Source organism: Asterias amurensis, chromosome 8 (genome assembly GCF_032118995.1).
Source record: "Asterias amurensis chromosome 8, ASM3211899v1".
In the NCBI taxonomy this organism is placed as follows: Eukaryota; Metazoa; Echinodermata; class Asteroidea; order Forcipulatida; family Asteriidae; genus Asterias; species Asterias amurensis.
The window spans coordinates 24,030,280-24,055,766 of NC_092655.1; the positions used below are offsets into that span (position 1 = coordinate 24,030,280).

General features: G+C 37.2%; 3 protein-coding genes across 6 annotated transcripts in view; 2 read left to right on the forward strand and 1 right to left on the reverse strand.

Moving 5' to 3' along the window:
• The first annotated feature begins 2,401 nt into the window (after positions 1–2,401).
• On the forward strand, positions 2,402–18,164 carry LOC139941224 (vasoactive intestinal polypeptide receptor-like). 3 transcript variants are annotated; one of them, XM_071937687.1, is made up of 12 exons: positions 2,402–2,849; positions 5,895–6,015; positions 7,044–7,115; positions 7,624–7,691; positions 8,681–8,763; positions 8,860–8,980; positions 9,607–9,766; positions 9,877–9,943; positions 10,176–10,251; positions 10,534–10,625; positions 10,861–11,056; positions 11,651–18,164. In XM_071937687.1, the coding sequence occupies exons 1-12, from the start codon at positions 2,847–2,849 to the stop codon at positions 11,915–11,917; spliced, it is 1,326 nt and encodes a 441-aa protein (XP_071793788.1). In that variant the 5' UTR covers positions 2,402–2,846; the 3' UTR covers positions 11,918–18,164. The 3 variants fall into 3 exon arrangements, with proteins under 3 accessions (XP_071793788.1, XP_071793790.1, XP_071793789.1); XM_071937689.1 differs by having other exon boundaries at positions 10,861–11,044; XM_071937688.1 differs by having other exon boundaries at positions 7,047–7,115.
• The window catches only part of LOC139941223 (putative aminopeptidase W07G4.4), a 55,101-nt gene continuing 42,961 nt past the window's right edge, over positions 13,348–25,487 (forward strand). Inside the window, exon 1 of the mRNA XM_071937684.1 lies at positions 13,348–13,425. The gene's annotated coding sequence lies outside the window, so the exon portion shown is untranslated. The remainder of the gene's footprint in view (positions 13,426–25,487) is intronic.
• On the reverse strand, positions 13,419–23,863 carry LOC139941226 (CDK2-associated and cullin domain-containing protein 1-like). 2 transcript variants are annotated; one of them, XM_071937691.1, is made up of 8 exons: positions 23,672–23,863; positions 22,632–22,749; positions 22,119–22,233; positions 21,309–21,404; positions 20,930–21,029; positions 20,278–20,367; positions 19,623–19,764; positions 13,419–18,827 (listed from the first exon to the last, which is right to left on the reverse strand). In XM_071937691.1, exons 1-8 carry the CDS (start codon positions 23,775–23,777, stop codon positions 18,770–18,772), a joined length of 825 nt encoding a protein of 274 aa, XP_071793792.1. In that variant the 5' UTR covers positions 23,778–23,863; the 3' UTR covers positions 13,419–18,769. The 2 variants fall into 2 exon arrangements, with proteins under 2 accessions (XP_071793792.1, XP_071793793.1); XM_071937692.1 differs by having other exon boundaries at positions 14,876–18,827; positions 22,131–22,233; positions 23,672–23,862.

Genomic DNA, 25,487 nt, shown 5'->3' on the forward strand with positions numbered 1-25,487 from the left:
TTAATGAAATGCACTTATATAGCTTCACACAGTTAAAGATGAGCTTAGGTTAATTAAGTTAATTGTATGCCTACTATAATGTAGCTTATTCACTAGTTATTTTTCCCCTTGAATATGTAACGTCACATCGTGAACACTTAAATATATTTGTCTTACAGTAGGCCGAAGTTGCTACGTTTTTATGTTATTCAAGATCTGTAAAACAGTTTCTTCTCTCCGCCTAGTTTTACAAATCCTTGAGGATTATCCATTGGACACATGCTAAACGCTACATGAATTAGTAATTGGCATTATTGATTAGTTTATCCATTGTATGCAAGTTTATTGTCTCTGTTTTATCAACCATGGGTTGATAAGATCATCGTTAGAGAAGGTAGACATGTACCCGGAAATGTCCAATATGAAACCCTTTTTGTTCTTAAATTAATTGTAAACCTGTTCCAGCGAAACGAACCCTTTAAAATATCAGCCGGAGTAACTCAATACCTCGACAGTTCTAGAAATATACCGAATACTAATCCTTCACCAGTTACAGTCATTAGAGTGCAGGATATACACTCTGTCATTATAGTTATATTTACTCCCTTCAGATTGGACAACATATCACAGGTGGATAGTTTGTTTAAAACTTGAAGAAGCTGCTGACAAATATAGACCTAAATTACTACTACGGTGACAGGGGAAGTGTAGTTGGAAAGAGAGTCTCTTGTTTCTGGATGGGTCGATGTACTAGTAATCAGAGTGTTTCATGTTTGTGAATGAATGGATTTATGGCTGTACTGTAGGCGATGTTTAGGTAGCCATCATAACATGTTATCATTTGTTTAAAGATGCACTTTTTATCACTTACTATCTCAGATCTAGAAATGGGTGATAAACTCGGTTGAATGTTATCTCAATTTGCGTATAATGATTGATAGGCTGCTTGCTTCAATTTTACCTCACATCGAAGTTGTATCAAGAAAAGTACAAGTTCTTTCATATGCAAGCGTTTTGAGACGTCATTTTTAATGATTGTGGTTTACTTTCAACAACTGTAGTTAAAGTACTACCATTGCAGTCATAAAATGATGTACGCGACTTTTCACCAAAGACGTTTAAACGGGCAATTAACCATTATTGTACTTAGACTATTAGAAACAGAGTTGCATTCCAGAATGGGAATTCAATATGAATTTTTGTTTATGATTATACTACAATAAAAAGGAACCCCCGTAGCATGTGTAATAGTATAGTCAGCTCTATAAGGGGAAACCGACGGTAAAACGAGTATCACTTGGGGAGTGGGTATAAACGATCTTCTATTCAAAAGTGTTATATTACTACATGTATACTGTAGTATTGGTGACGTTTTGCTTAAAGGGAAGGTACACGTTTGGTAATTACTCAAAACAAATTTTAACTTAAAAACTGACTTGGTTACGAGCATTGGGTAGCTGTTGATAGTATAAATCATTGTGGGAAACGACTTTCTCTGAAGTATCGTAGTTTTTTAGAGAGAGGTAATTTCTCACTAAAATAATAAAATACTTTTTGCTAGAAGTCTTTTATTCCTATCTGAAAGCACACAAATTCGTCCAACAAGGGTGTTTTTTCTTTCATCATTTTCTCGCAACTCCGATGGCCAAATGGGCTTGAATTTTCACAGGCTTGTTATTTTATGCTTATGATGGTACACACTAAGTGAGGACACTGGTCTTTGACAATTACCAAACGTGTACCTTCCCTTTAAAGAGAGTTTGAATGTCAGTTTGTAATGTTGTTTAATATTGCTCTATTGCGTTTGTGCCTATAATACACTAAGCCGATTTATTCATTTCGTGAAGACAATAAATGCAAGCACAGATAGAAATGTCAAACTCTAACCCACCCTTGATTTAATAACGTACAACAATTATTAGTGGTTTTACTTCCTCGGAGAGTAGACGAAATCTTCATTATGAACCGCATATTTTGGATTAAAGGTCTTTTCGTTAAAAATAGTTAGGACAAAAACAAGTATTTTAGATTTCAATTAAATGATTCAACGACGGGCAATAGTGACACACGGTTGTGCATCAATATTATACCAATCATACCCTGTTACCTATTTTTACAGACACATTTCAATACGTTAAAGAAGTTAATTTAATATTTAAATTAAAATTAACCCAATTGGAACTCCATCACATACCCTGTATCTTTAAAGTCACCCATAATGGAAACATCGAGAATGGTTTATTTTCCCTTGAACTGCCCCCACACATCGAATTCAGGTGAATTTTCTTTACAATCAACCTGAAAAGATTTACGTCGTACACACATCGTCAAAGTGCAGTTCAGTCGTGCATAAAACCATACAAACATAACCAAATCTACCTATAGTATGTACATTATTTGGAACTTCCTTATGACGGGAATTCGAACTGTATTGTATTTAAAATATCATGCACTTCTGCGTTGGTTCCGACGGACTACAAGTCATTAATAATAGTCACGGTTTCGGATGGTGAGCTTGTTATCATAGGTTTGATCTCGTACAGTCCAGCTAGCTATCCTTAGCTCATCAGCACCAGCAGATTGTGAATATCTCGGTTTCTTCATGAAGTTATTTTGAGTGTAGTAGAGCGATTGATTCATTGTAAGATAGTATTTGGAAGTAGGAGTTTGAGCAACACAGGCGCTGATTGAACGAGGGATTACCATTCGTTGCGTTGCATGTTCCTTGACACACACGTTGATATAGGAGCTTATATATAGGGGCGTTTTGAAGAGACGCACAACCATTCAAATCTCTCCCTGGCACTGGATGTGCAGCTTGTATATCTACCGGTGCTAACTGATATCATTGTTGGCTGATATTCATCATGGTAAGTTAGCATTTTAAACTATTTCAAATAGTTAATCAACAAATTTCCCAATAATTATGTTTCCAAAAACTGTTGATTAAGCGTCAAAAGTGCTTGAATTTCACCTGTATATGTTATAAATGTGTATTACTATAATCAAGCTTACATATGATCGGGAAGTATAAGTTGGTCGAAGTAGCCACTTTGTCCTATTCTTATGTGTTTGTAATTTTCTAGGATAAGTAAACAATCGGCACACAAGATTCTGCGTGTATTACATCATCATGAGCAAAATACTGATATCTCATTAAATTTACTTCGTTCTATTAGCATCCGTATACACAGTCAGTGCCCTATCCGATTGGATCGCCAGCCCCATCACGATTGCAATAATTGGAAGTGTGATCGGGAACGGCTTTATAAGGCCGGACTGACATCACGTCGAAGGAGCCCTGTCACATCAAAGATTAGAGTTATTAAAATATATATATATATTAAAGGTCGCTTGTGGCTGCATCGAATTACGTGATTGAAATTATATAGAAGAGTTTGCGATAACACCATGTAATAACTATCTCTAAATGAGTTGGTGTGGTTTCAGAACCACCCCAACTCATTTAGAGATAGTCATTACATGGAGTTACCGCAAACTCTTCTATATCTTATTTCCACCATGCAAAGTTTCAAATCCTACTTTTCTTGAAATTAAATGAAATCTCTATCTATTGAAAAATTCGTTTGCTATGATTATTTGTCGTAAATGGTATATACATACGGGTCTCTATACGAGGAAGTTGGCGTTTCGTGTGAACTTGTTGCCATGCATTGACTCTTGAACAAAACACGTCATTATGGTCTATGTAAAATTACAAGGAGCATACGAGGTTCGAAAACATGCCTTATTAGTATCGAAGTATCGGTATCGAATCAATGCTGCATACAGTCAAAACAAACAAACAAAAAATAGTATAATGGTATAAATTCAACTAAAATCCTATGCTGTATATATGCAATACTTATTTTACCACCACAAAAAAAAAAAACGATGGCATCAATTGATTATATCTGAAAATGGTGTGAAAACACCATCTCAGTGGTGTAGTTAAATTACACAAACAAAGTTTAATTTAATTTTACTTCAAAAAGCAAACCATTTCGAATGTATGGGTTACGGAATCATTAAGTGTTTTGGAAAACTGTGGATTCATGTAGGTTGCCATAGTCCCGATACAGTGTAGCGTAAAGTGGCAAGATGCCAAACAAACTAAACACAAACTCAGGTTCCACACTATAGCCATTCAGTTATAGGCTGTAGCTAAAAGAATGATATTGTGATGTCCACACATCCACTTAGCCATCTCAAAAACAGAATGGTGCACTCTGTGCCTCCTTCACACTGTAGCCTACATTCTAAAGACCGACACGGAAACTGCTTAAACATTGGCTTTTACCTTTGACTCCGTTTCAGGTTGACCCATTTCCGGGTCCAAAGCTGACCCAGGTTTGGGTTAGGCCCCACGTGACCCGGAAGTCGGGTCAATTCTTTAATATACGGAAGCAGAACGACCATTAAAAAGCACTAATAGTAACATGCTATCAAATTCAATGTATACGAATGCCGTACTCTGACCGAGGCATTTTGGCAGTTTATTGTCTACACAATAACAATCAAAAACTTTTTGGACTTAACAAATACATAAACGTTATCCCCTGCGGTATTTTGCCGACCTTTTTTGTTGTTTCTCTCCAATAGCGGCGAGTGTTTCATTGTTACGAATAAGGAAAATGCATTTAGATTTAGATTTGTAATGCCTCAATGACCTATACACCACAAGGGAAACTTATTGGCTATAAATCACACATAACGTAATCTCCTATAGCGAAGTATGTTTAAAATAATTCAAAGAGTAGGCGTAGAACGCTGTATTGTTTTTGCAAATTTTGCCGAAGTCTATAGCTTGACTTTTAAGGGTCCGAGCTCAGATCTAGTATACCGGTACACCATGAATAACTACCCACCAGGAGAAAACTAGTGGATTATGATCTAAAAGCTATATAGCTCAACAAAGCTGAGTATTAAAACAAGAGTTATGACATTGGACTGTGGCAGATGCTCGACATTAATTCATTCTAGGAATTCAAGGACTGCTGCTTTACAGAGATGTAAAAATCCATTACAATCAAAAGGTTATGATCATGATTGTGTATAACCATGGATTTCCGATGAGTCCATCACAACATCCCAACACCCTCTTCATCGATTCTGTATGCACCAGCAATGGTGGCTTTCAAAATCAATTCAAAACGTGATCTGGTTTTTAAAACTGGGTCTGAAATTTCCCAAGCTACATTACTAAAAAGCCTTTTGCTCATGTGTTTAACATGTCGTAACAAATCAATGAAATTGTTCACTGAATTTGCCATTGTAGTGTTTTGATGGAGAATCATAAATAAAAGGAACTGTTGAACGGATTTTCTTCAAGGTAGGGGAAAACCCTTCCCTCCCCTCTCGATTACCGTGACACTAATAAAAAATAACTAGGCCTACTTACTATGGCCCAGTACTTTTATGAGTAATTTATTACTGTATTTACAGGTGGCTATGGGATTTGAGGCATTGCATGGTGAGGTATCAATAGATTTATTTTAGCAGTCCCGGCCGATTTTCAACCTTCCGCCCAGGTAGCAGTTGATAAGCAGGACAGTTCTTTTCAGAACCGAGAAGTCTCCCGACAAAAAATCGAAAATCTTGTTTGCGGTAGTAGAATACAATAGCAAAACAGTTCTCTAAAAATGAGCTTATAGGCGCTTTACAAAATGTCTTATTATTGTTATAAGATTGTTATTAATGTCTTATTATTAATATTAAGGAACAATCTTTACCTGGCAAATAGATAAACAGTGTTGCTGCAAACCAGATATAAAAAATCATGTGGTTTTCGGATACATATTTATTTGGCAATGAGTCGAAACAGTTCATAGGTTGTTTATGTTGTATACATACTTCAGGACTTAACGTTCACTCTATTTCTATATTTCTTATAACTTATGTTTTTTGCTTTGTAGAAATTGTCTGTTTGGGTTTTGTTCGCAACGGCTCTTCAGAACCATGTACTTTGCCAAACGTATGCGGGTGACGTCATCGATGACGTTACAACCATAGAGCTAATTGTGGAGTACAATGCAAGTGAGTTAATTGCCTTTTTAAAAATTTTTTTAGTTATCAAGTGGTTCATTGTCTGTTTTAAATGCGTTTTGTACCGGTGTCGTATGCAATTATGTCCTCTATGCGATACTATCCGGAGGACATTATTGCGTATGCAATAATGTTCGCCGGACGAATTTGCATATGCAATCGTGTCCGCCCGGACACATTTGCATATGCAGTTGTTTGTGCCCCCGTGCAAAACCGTCCTCGCAGTAAATTAAACGCCCTTGGTCGACGGAACACGTTCGCCATGTTTTTACAAGATAAGTGCATGTCATGAATGACATTGGAAATATTCGGCCGTTGGGTATTCGCTGCAATCATAAAATACGTGAATATTCATGCTGCATAATACTTAGGGTCAGTGCCATAGATATAGAATAGAATAACTAGATCGGCCGCGCGTACATACGCGGGTTCTGGCATGGGGGCCGCCATGGCCTATCTCCCGTGTACATTTTCTGTGCTTTGCCGTCAGCACGTGACTTTTTGCCGTCAGCACGTGACATTTAGCGCGTCAAAAGCCTTTCTCCCGTGTTCATTTTCCCGTGTTCAAATTTTTACCGCGTCCATGGCGAACAAAACCTTTTTCTACACAGGCAATGGCGCATATGTACGCGCGGCTGATCTAGTTATTATAATTCTATATCTATGGTCAGTGCATGCACGCTCGCTTACGCGCGCGTATACATTTACAGTCATGTATGTCCGCCAACTGTTTTTGCATAGCCCCTGACACGATTGCATATGCTAAAGTGTCCGGAGCGGACAGTAATGCATGGCGGACACAATTGCATCTGACACCGGCATTAAGAACATTTTTAAGGTTGAAGAATAAGTCACAAAGTTGGTTTGAATTATTGTAAACTTAAAATCTACCCTAGACTTTTAAAACAATGTCTGCGTGTTTAAACAAACCTGCTTATATTAAATGCTGATGGTACGTGTGCTTTTCATTCAAAACTACTTATAAGGTTTGTTTCCCCTGTATATGTGCATTTTCGTAGCAGGCTCAAGTGACTATGAAGATCTGAATGGCTCAGCAGTAGACGAGGAGTGTGGTGTGTGTGAAGCAAGGAGTAAGTTCATTCATTGACGACTTATTAAGAGGGGGTGGGGAGGGTTTGCCATTGAAGTGGCTTGGTCTATGGTTCTGTAGCACTCTCTATACCGTAGACCAGGTTTCCAATACCAGGAAGTGTATGCAAATATTGAAAGGTTCATTTGCATAATTGATTTATAGTATAACGTGCACGTATCTATGACGCCACCAAAAAAAAGAGACACATAACCAGGATTCACTGATGTGACAAGTTATACACACCAGTATTGTCAATTCTAATAGGTACGGTGGCCCTGCAGGGACACAGAACATAATGTGAACGAGTTATTTGTACCAAAAACTCCTCGAGTCAGGCTACTTTCGCAGCCTTATAACTCAATGGTTGCATCATTCTCGTTCCCAAAATCGCTGGAACCAGTGGAGAATAATGCCTGCCAGAAAATGCTCAGGCTTGTTATGGAGGTGAAATTGTCCATTCATCATGAGCCTGGTCTTTGATTACATCTTTGTTTCCTTAATTACAGAACCCTGGGCGTGCCATCAGGACGGTGATGCAGTTTATGTGACGTCAGAGGAAGACATTCTTGGTCAGGTAAAGGGTATTTTCATTATGCTCAATGTTCCCTTAAGGTGGCGCCCTTTATGGCCGGAGTGTCTTAATTATTACACAAGGGACACTGTACGGACGTTATCAACTCTAAAGTATATTTAATGCGTTTTAAGATTTAATGCGTACCCGGCGTTCTCGGTGTTTATCAGTCTCAGTTTAATACTCTCTGTTTCCAGTAAGAGATTTTAATTTAAAAACACTGGACACTGTTGGTAATTGTCAAAGACCAGTCTTCTCACTTGGTGTATCTCAACATAATATGCTGTGAAAATTTGAGCTCAATTTGTCGTCGAAGGTTCGAGATAATAATGGAAGAAAAAACACCCTTGTCACACGAAGTAGTGTGCTTTCATATGCTTGATTCCGAGGCCTCAAATTCTAAATCTGAGGTTTCGAAATCAAATTCGTGGAAAATTACTTTTTCTCGAAAACTGCATTACTTCAGAGGGAGCCGTTTCTCACAATGTTTTATACTATCAACCTCTCCCCATTACTCGTTACCAAGAAAGGTTTAAAGACAGTGGACACTATTGGTAATTGTCAAAGACTAGTCTTCACAGTTGGTGTATCTCAACATATACATAAAATAACAAACCTGTAAAAATTTGAGCTCAGTTGGTCATCAAAGTTGCGAGATATTAATGAAAGAAAAAACACCTTTGTCGCACCATGGCCACACGAAGTTGTGTGCTTTCAGATGCTTGATTTCGCGACCTCAAATTCTAAACTTTAGGTCTCGAAATCAAACTTGTGGAAAATTACTTCTTTCTCGAAAACTATGTCACTTCAGAGGGAGCTGTTTCACACAATGTTTTATATTATCAACCTCTCCCCATTACTCGTAATCAAGAAAGGTTTAATGATAAAAATTATTTTGAGTAATTACCAATAGTGTCCACTGCCTTTAATTAAATTTAATCTACACTAATTTTATTTTTAACAGCAAACATTATTTATAAATCTTTCCACAGACATTGAGAGTTATTGTGTACATTGGCTTCTCGATATCTCTGGTTGCTTGTATCGTGGCTAATATTATATACGTCATAACAAGGTCAGTAGTCTCAATTCCAGTCGGTTTTTAGGATTGATATCGCCCTTTTTGGTATAAAGCCTCAAATTCAATATTCACAACTTTCTCTCTGTGCAGGAGAAATCTGAAACACAGCCCTTATCATATACATTGGAACCTCATAGCATCGTTTACAATGTACCACGTGGTCTTTCTGATTGACGTCACTGTATTGCCAACATGTTACGTCACCAATGTTGTAAGTATAATCTTAAAGGCAGTGGACACTATTGGTAGTTACTCAAAATAATTATCAGCATAAAACCTCACTTGGTAACGAGTAATGGGGAGAGGTTGATGGTATAAAACATTGTGAGAAACGTCTCCCTCTGAAGTAACGTAGTTTTCGAGAAATAAATAATTTTCCACAAATTTGATTTCGAGACCTCAAGTTTAGAATTTGAGGTCTCGAAATCAAGCATCTAAACGCACACAATTTCGTGTGACAAGGGTGTTTTTTCTTTCATTAATATCTCGCAACTTCGACGACCGATTGAGCTCAAATTTTCACAGGTTTGTTATTTTATGCATATGTTGAGACACACCAACTGTGAAGGCTAGTCTTTGACAATTACCAATAGTGTCCACTGCCTTTAAACATCTAGGTCAGAGACAAAAGGTATCAATTTGTAACCAATTTGTGTCAACTTGTAAATGTTGACATTTTTATTCCCCAAAACATGTATTATTGCTTAAAATTGTCTTCTTAACACTGATAGGCTAACTATAGTCGTGAATAGGTCACACACGGGCTGCATTTTTGACCAGAAACGTGTTAATATGAGCTTAATTCTTGATGGACGATTGTTTCTGGTTAACTTTTAGCATGTCCGGAATCTTCTGAATGTTCTCTTGGCATACACCGTCTTGGCAAACTTTTTCTGGATGCTTGTAGAGGGATTGATACTGTTTTTCATCGTTGTGAAGAGCTTCTTCGACAGGCAAGAGGGTAAAGATTTCATCAAATGGTGTCTTATTGGATGGGGTGAGTAGACAGAGATCAAATGTTATGATAATGATCTTTTACGATTTGCATATAGTCTTAATAATTTTTAGAACTGATATGTGACATAGATCTTGGTTGTTGATTAACAGGTACCCCGGCATTACTGGTAATCATTTGGATCGTTATTGAAGAAGTCACCTCGGCTGGCAGTTGTGTGTAAGTACACATTGTATATTTACACGAATAAAATATTATGTAGGCCCTGCACTAAACTAGTAATTATCTGCAAAGCTTTCTGTAACAAACACTTGAAGACGCAATGAGAAAAAACAACCTCAACCAATGTTTTGTATTAACTGTAACAATAAGTGTATGCATGTTTGAGAGTGTGATGACTGTTTTGACAATTTAAGAGGTCAGTATTTCAAAACTTCAAGTTTCATTTCAGAGTTCAACTGCAAGTATCCAAAACAAATGGGAGCGGCATTGGCTGTCTGGTTGCTCCCGTATTTGTGATTTTACTGGTAAGGATTATTCAGGTAGCAATACAGATTTTAATTTTCCGTAAAACCGTGTAGTGTGGGCTATTAAATGAGCACGCCTATTAACATTTCGATCAGTATCCTATGGTTATCAGATGATGACCTTTATTACACCTTCCCTTTAAAAGAAACATTAAACCCCAACATTTTAGTCGAATTTTACTTTTAAACAAATGTATACAATCGCATATGTAAATGCAAGATTGTAAAATGACCGAGATGAAATACCTTATCGTGACAATAACATTTTATTTCATTTTAAAGGTCAACGGAGTTGTTCTGGTTGTTGTGATTCGGAATATTAGTTTAAAACTTCGAGCAAACCACAGCAATAGATTAGAGAGTAGATCACACAGGTAAGTAAACATGTAAGGACAGAGATTGTGTAAAATTGCAAGAAATGTTTTGATGATATTTACAATGTTCAATGATATTTACAATTTACAAGGCATATACAGGATCCCGTCAGATCCCGTCAGATGTGTGCTCAACATTTGCTGAACGTAAAGATAATATCCCTTTTCAAAAGAAAATCCATGGGATGTTTTGAAGTTATTAAACAATTTTGCTGGATTTGATATCTTTGCTCAGGAGGACAGCAAAGTCTACATTTGTACTGCTGGTTCTTCTAGGCACCTACTACTCATTGCCAATCATCGTTGCTTTTATTGGACAACCTTGTCTTTTTGTCAAGATCGTCAATTTTATTGCAACTACTATCTCATCTGTACAAGGTTTAGCTGTCAGCACGCTCTATGTATTCTGCAATGGAGAGGTACGTGATCAGGTAGGCTTGTAGTAATCTGGACTCAATCAAGAAAACTAATGTTATTCTTAAAGGCACTGGACATGTCTGGTAATTGTCAATAGCCAGTATTCGCACTTGGTGTATCCCAACATATGCATAAAAATAACAAACCTGTGGATGAAAAGTTTAACTCGATTGCTCATCGAAGTCGCAAGAAAATAATGAGTGAAAAATATTCTTTTTGTTTCACAATTAATTCGTGTATACATTCAGATGCCTGAGAAAGGCGAGTCCTGAAGTTTCTCTCAGATTCATTTACCTCTTTCTCAAAAACTAAGTTGTTTCTCACAATGTACCAACATCTATCAGCTGTTCGTTACTAAGTAAGTGTTATGCTAATTTAGTGTTATGCTAATTTAGTGTTATGCTAATTTAGTGTTATGCTAATTTAGTGTTATGCTAACTTACGAACAATATCCAGTGCCTCTAACATCATCTGCGAATGCTGTTTAGGAAACATAGTTACCGACTTTATAAAGTAAAGGGTTGGCACATTCCCAAAAACAAATCACGCTTGCCAAAATGTACCTTTTTTCTAGACGAGTAACGTTCCCGATTGTCTTGTCTTTTCAGATAAAGCGAGTTCTTAGCAGACGTTATTCAGAATGGGGACCAGTTACTATGGTAACAGGTACTACTCCCATGTCATCCCAAACTTCCTCTAAACGTAACAGTAGCTCTTCGGGTAGTGAAGGAAGTAAACATCATCGTCTTCATCAACAAACAACAACAAACCTAGAGATGAAGGTTCGAATCCCTGCAGAGGATATCAACAGCAACGCGGCAGATGTACTCTTGGCTGAGGACCCCAACACAGCAACTAAAGATAACTTTCCCTAAATCTTCAGACGTTCATACCCTAACCCTAACCCTAACCCTAGTCCTAACCAAACGTAACCCCAACCCAACACCACACAGCTAGAGATAACTTTCCCTAAATCTTCAGACGTTCATACCCGGCCCTAGCCCTAGCCCTGACCCTAACCCTAACCCTAACCCCAACCCAACACCACACAGCTAGATATAATTTTCCCTAAATCTTTGGACGTTCATACCCTAACCCTAACCCTAGTCCTAACCCTAACCCTAACCCCAACCCAACACCACACAGCTAGATATAACTTTCCCTAAATCTTTGGACGTTCCGACACCAAACAATTGAACGTTCGGAAAGGGACGCTGTGGTTGACTGGCAAGTGGTGCGCATTCCCCTCTTAAAATATTTTTTTCCAAGTTTGGTGAGTAGGCCTAACACGTTATAAGACTTGGTATTTTAGTTTAATTTCAGTTTGATAGTTTATACAGTCCTTGCTTGATGGTTTTAGTCCAAATGACAATGGCATCTGCAAGGAAAGATTTAAGAATGGTTAGTGTTTGTTCTCGATGGACTCCTTCGTGTTCCTCTTACGCCGCTGTTAAAACATAGTTCGCATTGTTTATCTGTTTACAATAATTATTCTCTTATGCTGTAATACGCGCAGGAGATCACCACACGTGTGGTGATCTCCTGCGCACCCACATTTAAATGCATTTTTATGAAGTTTGCAAGACCGAAGGTTTCATCTTTTTAGACTTGTTTCCAAGACTCTTGCATTTCGTTTTTATTTCGTTTAGGAATAGTTCAAACTTGAGGGCGCTGTATATAGTATAAGAAAGTAACTTTCTTGACCAAACCATAGCAGTGTAAAAATAAGAACATGTATATATTTTATAAGGTTTGAACACGTGATTTATATATATTTTTTACTGTAGTGTGAGTTATCATGTAAATATATAGTCAGCTTGTTTTAATCACTGTACAATCATAAACATCATAAGTAATTCTTATATTTATACCCTAAGTGGCTTTTTAAGAAATTAGTGTTAGCTCTTTTGTGTGTTTTTGTAAGAAAAAAAGTCATTATAATACTGCATGACTTCTTCAGTAAGAGCCACATTTTTATTTTGTATGGACAGTAAAGACCAGTGACTTAACTAGACATTTTCACTTGTTGGTCCGGGATGCGGGGTAAATACCATTCATTTGTGATTTTTTTTCCCTCTTTGACAGAAGTTGACCCTCCCCCCCCCCCCCGCCCCAAAATATTGTAAGGAATTCCTGAGATTCCCAGAAGACTTAAGACACAAAAGGAAGGGGGCACCAATTAGGACTCTCTGTTGGTGCTCGTCTTGATTTCATACGACGCTCCAATGCGGAAACATTAAGGTTTAAATTGGCGTCTTTTGTGCAGCCTCACTTATCGAACTTGCCATTCCATAAAACAGTAGAGCAAGGATAAAAACTGAGCTTGATGTCGGCTCTGGATTTGCATTGCTCTATGTGCTTACACCATGAAGTCTTCGTTACGGTAAGAAACCTAATCATTTCACTCGTTAAGCAAGTTTACTACTGCTTCCATTGGTGTATTTTGTTTCTTCAAAAGCTTACAAAACTAGCACTTTCGCATCTGATGCTTGGATCCCCAAACTATCACAAAACTGTGTGGAAGAAGAACCGTCGGAACCGTCCTATATATAAGTCTATTATGTGGTCACGAGGTAAAATGCACGGAAACCTTTGGTGTTGAAGACCAGTATTCTCGCATCCCAACATATGGATACAGTAACAAAATCAGTGAAAGTTTGCACTCAGTTGGTCATCAAAGTTGTAAGGGACAAATGGAAGAAAAACTCACCTTTAATTTGGTTGCACAAACTTGTGTGCTTTCAGATGCCTAATTAAAGGCTAAGGGCATTAAAGGCAGTGGACACTATTGGTAATTACTCAAAATAATTATTAGCATAAAACTTTTCTTGGTGACGAGTAATGGGGAGAGGTTGATGGTATAAAACATTGTGAGAAACGGCTCCCTCTGAAATGCCATAGTTTTCGAGAAAGAAGTAATTTTCCATGAATTTGATTTCAAGACCTCAGATTTAGAACTTGAGGTCTCGAAATCAACCATCTAAACGTACACAACTTCATGTGACAATGGTGTTTTCTTCTTTCATTATTATCTCGCAACTTTGATGACCGATTGAGCTCAAATTTTCACAGGTTTGTTATTTTATGCACATGTTGAGATACACCAACTGTGAAGGCTAGTCTTTGACAATTACCAATTAGTGTCCGTATGGCGCCACCACTTGTTCACCTCATTGAGGTAAATTAGATACTATATTATTTCATATCGAATGAAAAAGTGGTGGCGCCATACGGAAACTTTTCCAGCTTGTTATGCTATCAGGTATTTTGAGTAATGACCAGTGCCTCTATACAAGAACCCAAATTCACGTTTATGAAGTCGTAACCCGTGTCTTGAGATAAGTTGTTATTTTTGAGAGAAAAGTGTTAACTTTTCATTGGCTAGCCCTGTCAAGCCACATTCGTTTTAAGTCGAAATGGAATTTTGTTTGAAGTGTATGAAGTATACTATTTAATTTCTATCGCAATTATCTTAAGATTTATTGTAAATGTTGTACAAATTAATGGATAAGAGGAATACTATAAAAATACACAGAAATAAATGTAATTTCTTTTTACGTATATTTTAGTTCAGATCAGAGTTTGTAAAGTTCTTATGGCCATGAGCTAGGACCAGAACATTGCATTGCACAAATCCCATGGTAGCTCAAGGTCCTGTAACAATCTCCAATTTAAAACTTTTGTTTTTGGTAGTTAACAAAATAATGTGTAGTGTTATGATATTTCATGCGGCCAAAAATAAGCAAAGTCAAATGTTTCGTTGGATTAGGAACCTTGCATCAGTTGTATCGAATTACATTTAGGTGTAATACCCCCCCCCCCCCCCTCCCCAACCATCACCATCACCTAAGCACTAGTTGATACAATTGGTAATTGAGAGCATGTTCTACATGTACCTCAGATGTAGAGATGTGCATTGTTGATTACTGAACAATATTCGATTTAAAGACAGTGGACACTATTGGTAATTGTCAAAATACCAGTCTTCTCACTTGCTGTATCTCAACATATGCATAAAATAATATATATAAAAAAAATTGAGCTCAATTGGTCGTCAATGAGTTGCGATATAGTAATAAAAGACACTAACACACTTGTTTGCTTTCAGATGCTTGATTTCGTGACCTCAAAATCTAATTGTGAGGTCTCGAAATCAAATTCGTGGAAAACTACATTACCTCAGAAGGAGCCGTTTCTTTGCTTGTTACCAAGTAATTTTGTATGCTAAAAATTATTTTGAGTAATTACCAATAGTGTCCAGCGCCTTTAACAATTATATCATTGTCCCTCCATATAGTTTGTTTTTATTTACCAACTTGTTTTTATTATTATCATCTTATTACAACCCGACTTTAAAACTTTCAGAAACATCTCACTTTTTACATGATTGGAATTCTCTTATCAAATAAAATATATAAAGTTTATTCTTTATCTAGTGTTTATTCTGTCCATAATAGGCTCTTATTATCTAAAAAGTAAAACCATGATTTACAAATAAAACACATTGACTATTTTAAGTAGGCGACATAATTATGATGCTAAAACGCATAAATACACCATGCAATCCAGGAAATTCAATTTTAAGGGTCAAAATATTTGTTATAACTTTGCAAAATAATAAAGTCAACTATCTTTTCAATAAAGTTACCAAACCCTGCTATCATTCAGTACAGCATACTGGTTTTTCAAACTAAGATAAAAAACCTTTCCCTCTCTACTTGTTCATTTTTGTGCTTTTATAAAACAATTATTTTTTCCATCCATACAACCATTATTATCAAACTAATTTAGTCAATAGTAAAATGTCATATTAATCTAAAAACCATTTCATACCTTGCTATGGAAGCATTAAAGGCTTAATTGAGCAACAGAAAAGAAAGTCATAATCATGACTAAACATCTCATAAGTACTATTATTATTATTCTGGTTTTCATAAAACATTCAAATCTTGCAGTTCAAGGGCTGAATTCCCTTTGAATCTATAAAGAGGTTAATTATGACATTACATGTAGTCCAAGTCATAGACTTATACCCAGTAAGCATATCTCATACTTTGTTAGTTAAATCTCATAATTATGACTAATGGTACAGGTCATAATTATGACAATATAAATCAAGCTAATGACTCTAGTTTCTGTTTTGCTCTCCTTCAATTTTAACACTTCCGTACATTTAACTTCTAAAATATTAATATAAAAACCGATTGTCAAGGCACACTGACCTTCAAAGTTCATAGGGGACTAAAATGCAGGTACAACCGAGTCAACTTTTACCCTGAATATTAAAATCGTTTTAGGATTACACTGTTTATCATGTGTTTGTGTGTAAGTTCAGGTGTGCTGTAACAATCTATATAAGAGATGTTAAATTTGCATCGGGATGAAGAATATTAATTTTGGTTTTTTTACCCATACACCGATGTGTGTTAGCACTGTATACTCAGTACTTTCCCGAGTCGTGTGAAAAAAATATCACAGGCATGTTACTCGGGTGGGATTCGAACCCACGACCCTTGCAATTCTAGAGCAGTGTCTTACCAACTAGACTACCAAGGTTGCCCGATAGCTAGAGGCAGATGTAACAATCTAGGGCCTTAATTCAGATTTCTTTAATTTCAGCCCGTCAATATTTAAAATATTTAAACCAGGCATACAATCCCATTTTCAAATTTCCATCAGAACCAACTCAAATTAGGGAAGTATTTCCAGTCAACGTATGACATGAAAAGTAAGCTTTTATCTCGACACATTGAAATTAAATCCTAGTTGAATTGTCACTTTGGTTTTACCCATATACACTGATACAAGTTCTGAGAAAAATAAACTCCCAGGCACATTTTTGAGACATGTTCATCTGAATCTCAAATGATCTGGTGCTTTAAAATTTCAACCTGTCAAGTATAAAAAAATATGTATAAAATACATGATCAAATGATGACTAGTTTAAAAACCCTTTAAAAATACATCGAATTATGACCCCACTTTGAATGAAGTGACGGTCGGTCAAGTCTCTAGAATCTACACAGGTCCAAACTCTGTCAAGATTATTCAAATATGCTGTCCAGTTTTTAGGGATTTGAGTAAAAATGGCAAGGATGATACTCATGTGTAATACCAAGGGTTTGGTTTGGAGAGTGTACTTCTTCAGTGTTCTTAGTGTTACCACTTCATTATAGTCTTGGGTTGAAAGACCAGGGCTCAAGATTGTGGCTCTTCTTTACACGTAATGATCTGGGTAAAAAAATAGTGTAATCTGTATGGTTTGGAGAGTGTAGTTCTTCAGTGTTCTTAGTGTTACCACTTCATTAAAGTCTTGGGTTGAAAGACCAGGGCTCAAGATTGCAGCCCTTCTTTACACGCAATGATCTGGATGAAACATCAGGGGTATGGTTTGGAGAGTGTACTTCTTCAGTGTTCTTAGTGTTACCACTTCATTATAGTCTTGGGTTGAAAGACCAGGGCTCAAGATTGTGGCTCTTCTTTACACGTAATGATCTGGATGAAACATCAGGGGTATGGTTTGGAGAGTGTACTTCTTCAGTGTTTCTTAAGGTGGCCTCAGGTCGACCTTGCGTCAAAAAAAAAAAACAGTCAGCGACTGACTTTACAGGATCACACTGCGCCTGAGCTAAGACCATCATGAACTTTTCAGCCGGCAATTATACAGACCTGAGCGTAACTGCCAAACAGGCGCCGCTCGAAAAAATTAACAGTCGCAAGAGTAAAACAATTTCAACTTGTACGACGTGATCCTGATGGTCGGAAACCATTCGCAGGTGCACGATTTCTCGGTTAACCTGAGCATATTTTGTCTGCGGGCTGCTGAGGTTGCAGGCGCAAGAAAATTGTAGGTCGACCTGACCCTAGCTTTAGTGTTACCAGCTCATTATACCCTTTGAGTGAAAGACCAGGGGTTTAGATTGCAGTTCTTCTCCCGTGTTGTCTTAGTGTTACCTCATATTAGTCTTTGAGTGAAAGACCAGGTTCAGTGTTTCTTAGTGTAAACTCCTCAAACTCTCTGGGTGAAAGATCTGGGATTAGAGTGTGGTTCATCTTCAGATGTTTCTTAGTGTAAACTCATTTCATTTCATTAATTAATTCTGGTTGTGAAGCCAAGGACTCTCAGAAAAGTGAATTTTATCACTGTACTAGCCAAGAACCCAATAGAGAGAAGACAAGGAAGGTAGTTTCAGTTTTAGATGTGGGAGGTCCATAAAAAAACACAGTCAGGTATTTGACTGAAAACCCAATCCACATTCAGGGCTTGATTCGAACTGCGTCCTAGAGGTAGAAGGCGGGGATAGATACCACTACGCCAGCCGGACATCCTTGTCATTGTAATCTCTGGGTGAAAAACAGGGGTCCATAGTGTGGTTCTTTGGCGTTCTTCGGTGTTTTCTCAATTTCACCGCCGTATGATAGTCTCTCTCTGTGTGAAGTACCAGTGGTTTAGAGAGCATTCCTTCTTCAGTGTTTTCTAAGTGTCACCTCTTCATTACAGTCTGTGTGAAGGACCGTGGATACAGTCTATAATTCTTCAGTGTTTACTCAGTGTTATCTTATTGTCACCTCTTCATTACAGTCTGTGTGAAGGACCGTGGATACAGTCTATAATTCTTCAGTGTTTACTCAGTGTTATCTTATTGTCACCTTTTCATTATAGTCTGTGTGAAGGATCGTAGATTTAGACTGTAATTATTCAGTGTGTTCGCCATGTTTTCTTAGTGTCACCTCTTCATTGTAGTCTCTGCATCATTGCATCTTTTCCTCTGACATTGATTATTTCTAAAACAAAGTCAAACAACAAAAGGTAGAATTCAAAATTAAAAACAGTGATGAGAATACATAAGTTACCTCAAACCTTCAACTATTCAATGACTGGTTTTGTCAAAGCTGTAATAATGGCATCTAAGTTGGCAGAAGGTTGCATCGCAGCACCTTCTAAACCAAGCAGTTTAGAGCACCGGACTCGAGCTCTGGTGTGCCTAATGAGCAGAGTGTGGGTTCGAGTCCCAGTTCTGACACTTGACCATTATAACTGTGTCCTTCTGATGAGAGGTAAAGCCGTGGGTCTTGTGTCTTATGTAATGCATCCAGTTACACTTATCGCTAAAAGAAGAGGTTTGCCCTAGTGTGTCTGTAGAGTTGGTGCTGTAGTTCACACTGCTTATTATAGGATTTAAACTGACCTCTCATTACCGAGTCTATAAAATGGTCTAGTGGTTAAGACATCTGCTGATGCAAAATGCATGGCTTGTGGGTCCGAATCCCACCCAAGTAGCCTTGGGGTTTTTTTCTGGCAGGACTCGGACAACACCAAGTAATACAGTGCTCTCCATGCATTGATATATGGGTAAATTTAAAGATATGGTTTGAATACCAGTCATGTCTTAGAGCAAAATGCCTTGTTATAAATGCTTCTCTTCCCCGAGAGGTATAAATGGGTACTTTTGAGGGTAGAGGTTGATAATGTTTATGAAAAAGCCTTCTTAGCGCCACAGCAGCTGGGGCTGTATACTCCCAAGGAGCTATTGTAAAATGCGCTATATAAGAACTAGTTTCATCTTGAAGAGTACCTACCGATTAAATTCTTGATGAGAGAGAAGTTGAATCCTCATCTCATGTGATTCCTTGATGTAGTCCGGGATGTTTTCTATAAGACATGGTGGCAAGATACTTGGAATGTATTTAGCAAACAGGCCTGGGTGTAAGTCCGCATAATCTACAGCAAGAACAAGATCAAGTATAACAGTGGGTAAAACAGAATCAAATCAATCAAATTTAGGCAAATTCTTGAGATGAATCTTGGAGGAGTTTGTTTGGTTAAGTTCTGGTTTCTCTCTGTCGCTAGACAACCAAGGTTTGAAACATGTTGAGATTCACCAATTCTTGTCTATCTCCCATTAAGATGGGAAGTTCGGCTGGACGCACCCCGATGTCCCTGGCAACTGCCATGACTTAATCTGTACAAGTGAGCTTGTGTTTTCATCTATTTTTCCTCCTATGTATTGGTGCCCAGGTGATAAGCTGAGAGGCCCGTTCTTTGGTGTTTTTGTACGAGTGCCCTGCGAATCTCAGATGTTGCTGTTTTTAGTACATAGTTTTGGTTAATTGCCAAAGTCTGGTTGATGGTTTCTGTATGAATGCCCTTCGAGTCTCAGAAATTGCTGTTTTTAGTAGATAGTTTTGGTTCATTGCTAAAGCCTGGTAGATGGTATCATTCTTTTAGACTTACCTGGATTAAAGGAGAAGAGTCCATGGACTATATCTGATGCAATAGATGGATCCACAGAGAAAGGTTTTTCCTGCGCTTCATGTAACTGCACTAAAAGTTCAACAAGGAATAGTTAAATATTGGTGAGAATTCTCTATTGATCTCAGGAGTCATACATCTTACCAGTTTATTTGTAATAAGTTCAAAATTGAAACTCTTAAAGTAAGATGAGATCAGCTCTCCTTGAAACTTGGGACCCAACTTGTTTACCCATCAGGGTACAGAGACTGGCTCCCTCCATGTAGATCCAAGAACCTTTGTAACTCCTTTTTGCCGGACAGAAAGGTTTAAAAACAGCCCTATCCCAGTTTTAACTAAATTTGTATATGTTTTGTGTGTATACTTTATCCTTTAAAAATTTTTATGAATCTTTGCATGTTTTTATCTCTTTGTAAATTAAATTCAGATACAATTGGCCTCGCGCCACAAATTTTGATACATTTCAATAAACCAGAGCAATAATAATAATAGTAAATTTGGACTGATATTTTAAGTTTTTAACTCTTGTAAAGGACTTTGTACCACATTTTAATGTTGTATTTTAATAATTGCTTGGTATGCAACAAACCATGATACTCCCTAAGTAACAGCTATCAAATCTGTCAATTCTTACCTAGTGCGTGATATATAGTTGTATTCAAGTGCTGTAAAAACAATTTCTCCAATTCCGGTCTTAGTTCTGTCCTGAGCTTCTGAGTGATATAAAATCTATTCTGTAAAAAAGAACAAATAAACAGAAACATTATATTAGTGCGTTGGATCTTATCATACAACATTGGTAAGATTCAACAAACAAAAATGATTATGGCTTCTGGGTGACACCCGTGAATGAAGATATTGACAAAAAAGGGAGACTGCCAATATAGGCTAGATAGCTCATTTGGTGGAGCATCTGCACATTAATATGGAGGTCGTTGGTTCAAATCCCGCTCTAAAGTCATTTTTCCAAATAAAAAAAATAGATTAAAAACATTCACAAAGACAGAACTTACCAAAAATGTAAATATGGGTACTATTCCTCCAAGAGCTACGGTGTATTGCTTGAGCACAGAATGGAATTGCTTCAGAAACTCGGTCCCAGTGCACATCTAAATGACAAATCAAATAAATATTTAAGTGCTTTCAACAAATGCAGAATTGAAGAACTTATTAAATCCGTAACTACTAAATCACTTTTTACAATCATAATCTGGTATTACAAAACCTTGGTTTGCTGTTAATTTCTGTAGCTAGACTTGTCATTTCACAAGTCCATCAGCTTTTTCATCGGTCAAACTTTATTTTTCAACACTTTCATTAAAGCCATTGGACCCTTTCGGTACAGAAAAAAAATAAAAAGTTCACAGATTTACAAATAACTTACAGGGTTTACAGAAGGTAGTGGTGAAAGACTTCCCTTGAAATATTATTCCATGAAATGCTTTACTTTTTGAGAAAACAGTAAAACAATATAAATTCTCGTTAGCAAGAATTACGGATTTATTTTAAACACATGTCATGACACAGCGAAACGCGCGGATACACGGGTGGGTTTTCCCTTTATTTTCTCCAGACTCCGATGACCGATTGAGCCTAAATTTTCACAGGTTTGTTATTTGATATAGAAGTTGTGATACACGAAGTGTGGGCCTTGGACAATAGTGTTTACTGAAAGGGTCCAATGGCTTTAAACTGATGATATGAAGCGGTTTACATCAGATGGGACTTCAGCAATGAACAAGCCAGAGCTCGAGTCACATGCTCTTAACCATTCTTCCACTGCACAACCCTCCCTCCCCCCCCCCCATAGCACACTTGTCTACCTGTTCCAATACCTGTAGATAAATGAATTTATCCTGCAAGTAAGCAGTGATAAGTCTCCTCAAATCCTTGTACATCCGCTCTGAATATTGTTGACAAACACATTTATAAACGCAACTGTGGAACAAACAAAATATTCATAATGTTAAGTACACTTAAAATTTTGGAAATTTTCTCTTAAAGGGAATCATTAACTGATTTCAAAAAAAGTTTAAGGGAAAGTTTTACATGGAAATTAAGACATCAAATCTACAATGACTGCAAGTTTGATAACAAAAGGATCAACATCATGTTTGTTTACTTGATAAAACAATCAATGAAGAGTGATACCAGCAATCAGGGAACCTTAACTACCCTAGAAAACTGTTACATGTTCCCATCAAGAGCTAATGAATCACTCAAAATTCACGACAAACTCATGATATTCTTGTCAACCACATTGACTTATTCACATAATGCAAGACTTCTTTTTTTCTGGAATGAGGTATTTGATTTGAATTGATTTGATTAGTTACCTGTACATCTGTTCATAAGATATTCTGATGGAAACTCCTGGTTGTTGATAAAGTAACTGTCTCACTGCTTTGTCTAACTGCATCCAGTAACATGCCACATAATCATCATCTGTCATTACTGTATAATTAATTTAAATATAAATTAAATTACGGTAAAAATTAATTTATCTTTTTTTAATGTAAAAAAGAAGAACAACAAAAAACCAACATAATACTATAGTTATTTAAACACTAAAACTAACCTGTCAACGATACGTTTTCAAAGGTGATCACGTTTTTAATATACATATCACACAAGATTCATAATTGGAATCCACAGTAGGTAGTTATAATAATAATAATAATAAACAAGTATTTATATAGCGCCTTATGCCAGGGCTTCAGGCGTTTTCCACTAGAAAACAATATTTTGAAAAACAACACCAAAATACAGAAACTGCAATATTAAAAATCAAAAGAAAGGTAAACAAAATTAAATTAAATTAAACAAAACCACCAGGGGCAAACCATGTTTAAAAAATACTTCACCATAGAGGTGAGAGGTTACCAGCACCTCGCCCTTACGTCAAGAACCTAAGCAACAAACATAAAATTATTTTAAAAATACTAAAAATATTTAAATACAATAAAGAAGACGAGAAGAGCGAAAATAAAATCAATACATAACAATGTTTATATCATATTCATAAACAAACTCGATCTTCATTCGATCAGTTGAATTAAATTTTAGAATTAGAACATATTAATTTATTATATTAATTATATCATTAAAAAAGACATTTATCATTCAAGATCAGAAAACGAAAAACCAACTATTGTTATTGAACTATTGCAATAATCATAACCCTAGATCAATCCCTATGAACGATTATTACAACATAGCAACACACAAAATAGGCCTACATCGACTCGAGCTAGTCCCGACTGGTCACTGTACACAACCCAACGACATTGGTCGGAGGTCGACTTGTCTCGGTCATGGTCATGTCAGCGAATTGAATGTCACTCAAAATGTTTTAGTTACACAACCACGTATTTACCTGCATTCCCGTAAGTAGATTGAAGAAGGGTTGATTCGCCGTTACTTTCTGGCCCATGAGTCTTTTTGGATTGCTTTCCATGATCTTCTTCGTGTATGTTTTCCATTGTTTGGAAATTTGGCCTTTTTTTTTACCCAATCATTTGTTCTTGTATGTTTGTAAACAGTGTGTGGCGCAGTGCTTAAGTGGTAGTCTGGCCCCGAACAATCAAAATCATATAAATTGAGTTGACGTATGCTTGGGTTCCATACATACAAAACAAAAACATAGGGGGCGCTATAATCCTTTCATCATAACATTATCAGCTAGATAATGAAAACAGGTTGTTTTGGTTTTAATTGAGTATGGGTCGACAACTCTGTAATTTTAAAGATTGCTTCTTCTTTTTTACAGCACACGACGTGTTTTAAAATATTTCAAAACTTTACTACATAGAAAAACTTTATATAAAGAACAATAGAGGGCGCACTTAAAAAATTGGTGCGCCACACTCGGACAAAGCTCAAAGTTAGGCCGTGTCCGAATTGGCGACTTCGGCTACAGCTCATAGATATAGAATTAAATAACTAGATCGGCCGCGCGTACATACGCGCCATTACCCGTGTAGAAAATAAAATTGTTCGCCATGGACGCGGTAAAAATTTCACGTTCGAAAGGCGACGCGCAAAAATGAACACGGGAGATAGGCCTTTGACGCGCTAAATGTCACGTGCTGACGACAAAAAGTCACGTGCTGACGGCAACGCACAGAAAATGTACACGGGAGATAGGCAATGGCAGCCCCCATGCCAGAACCTGCGTATTTACGCGCGGCCGATCTAGTTATTCTATTCTATATCTATGCTACAGCTACGGCTAGGGCGCGCGCGTCTGCTATTCTTCAACACTGACAGACGCGCTGATCTAGCCGTAGCTGTAGCCGAAGTCACCAATTCGGACACGGCCTATATCTGGGAAAAAATAGTTAACAGTCAAAATAAAAGTCTCTCAGTCTTTTTTCTTGGTATTATTTTTTTCAAGACCTAATCAAAAACTATATCTGACCACTAAGACCACTAACTTGAATTTGATCACATTTTTTTTTTTAATTAGGCCGTTGACTTGTGGTGGACTCATCCAATTAGGACACTCTGGCCACTAGCAGGCAGCGGGCCAGCTCAGCATAGCGCATTTTTCCCGCAGTACTAGATTAGCGTCTACAACACAAAATGTAAGCAAACGAGACAACACAATAGCGTTCAACAAAAAAGTGAGCTTAAGATGGGAAATGGAAGTCACATTAATTTGTTGGCTATTTTAGGATCGACACGATCGACGAGATCCCATGACGTGACAGGATTAAATGTTCAAGGTAGAAAGTCAACAATCCATCCCAGGGGCACCCTTTGAATTTTTTCCCCCAATACATTAAAGTTTCTCCCCAACCCCCTGATGTTAAAATCGCTCATAGCCGAAAACTAAAACTACCAAGTCGTGAGCATGGCCCTCCTCCGTGATTACAGACTTTTCACAGTGCGTCGGACATGCACGTCCATGGTGGGTTGAGGAACGTGCCGGGCAGAACGCAACCTCACTGCAGCTGACCCCGGCCCCTAGCGCCCGGTGCAGAATAGCTGTACGGGGCATACTGGCTTGCATTGGGCCATTTTTCTAGAGTTAGGAAAATTGCTAGATTAGCGCTTTTTACTTTAAAATAGTTTGTTAAAATAGTTATTTCGGTGATGTACTGTAGGCACTGTACACGTAATTGGTAATTACACAAAATATTTTATTTGCACTAAAATCTTACTTGGAACGAGCAAAGGAGAGCTTGTGA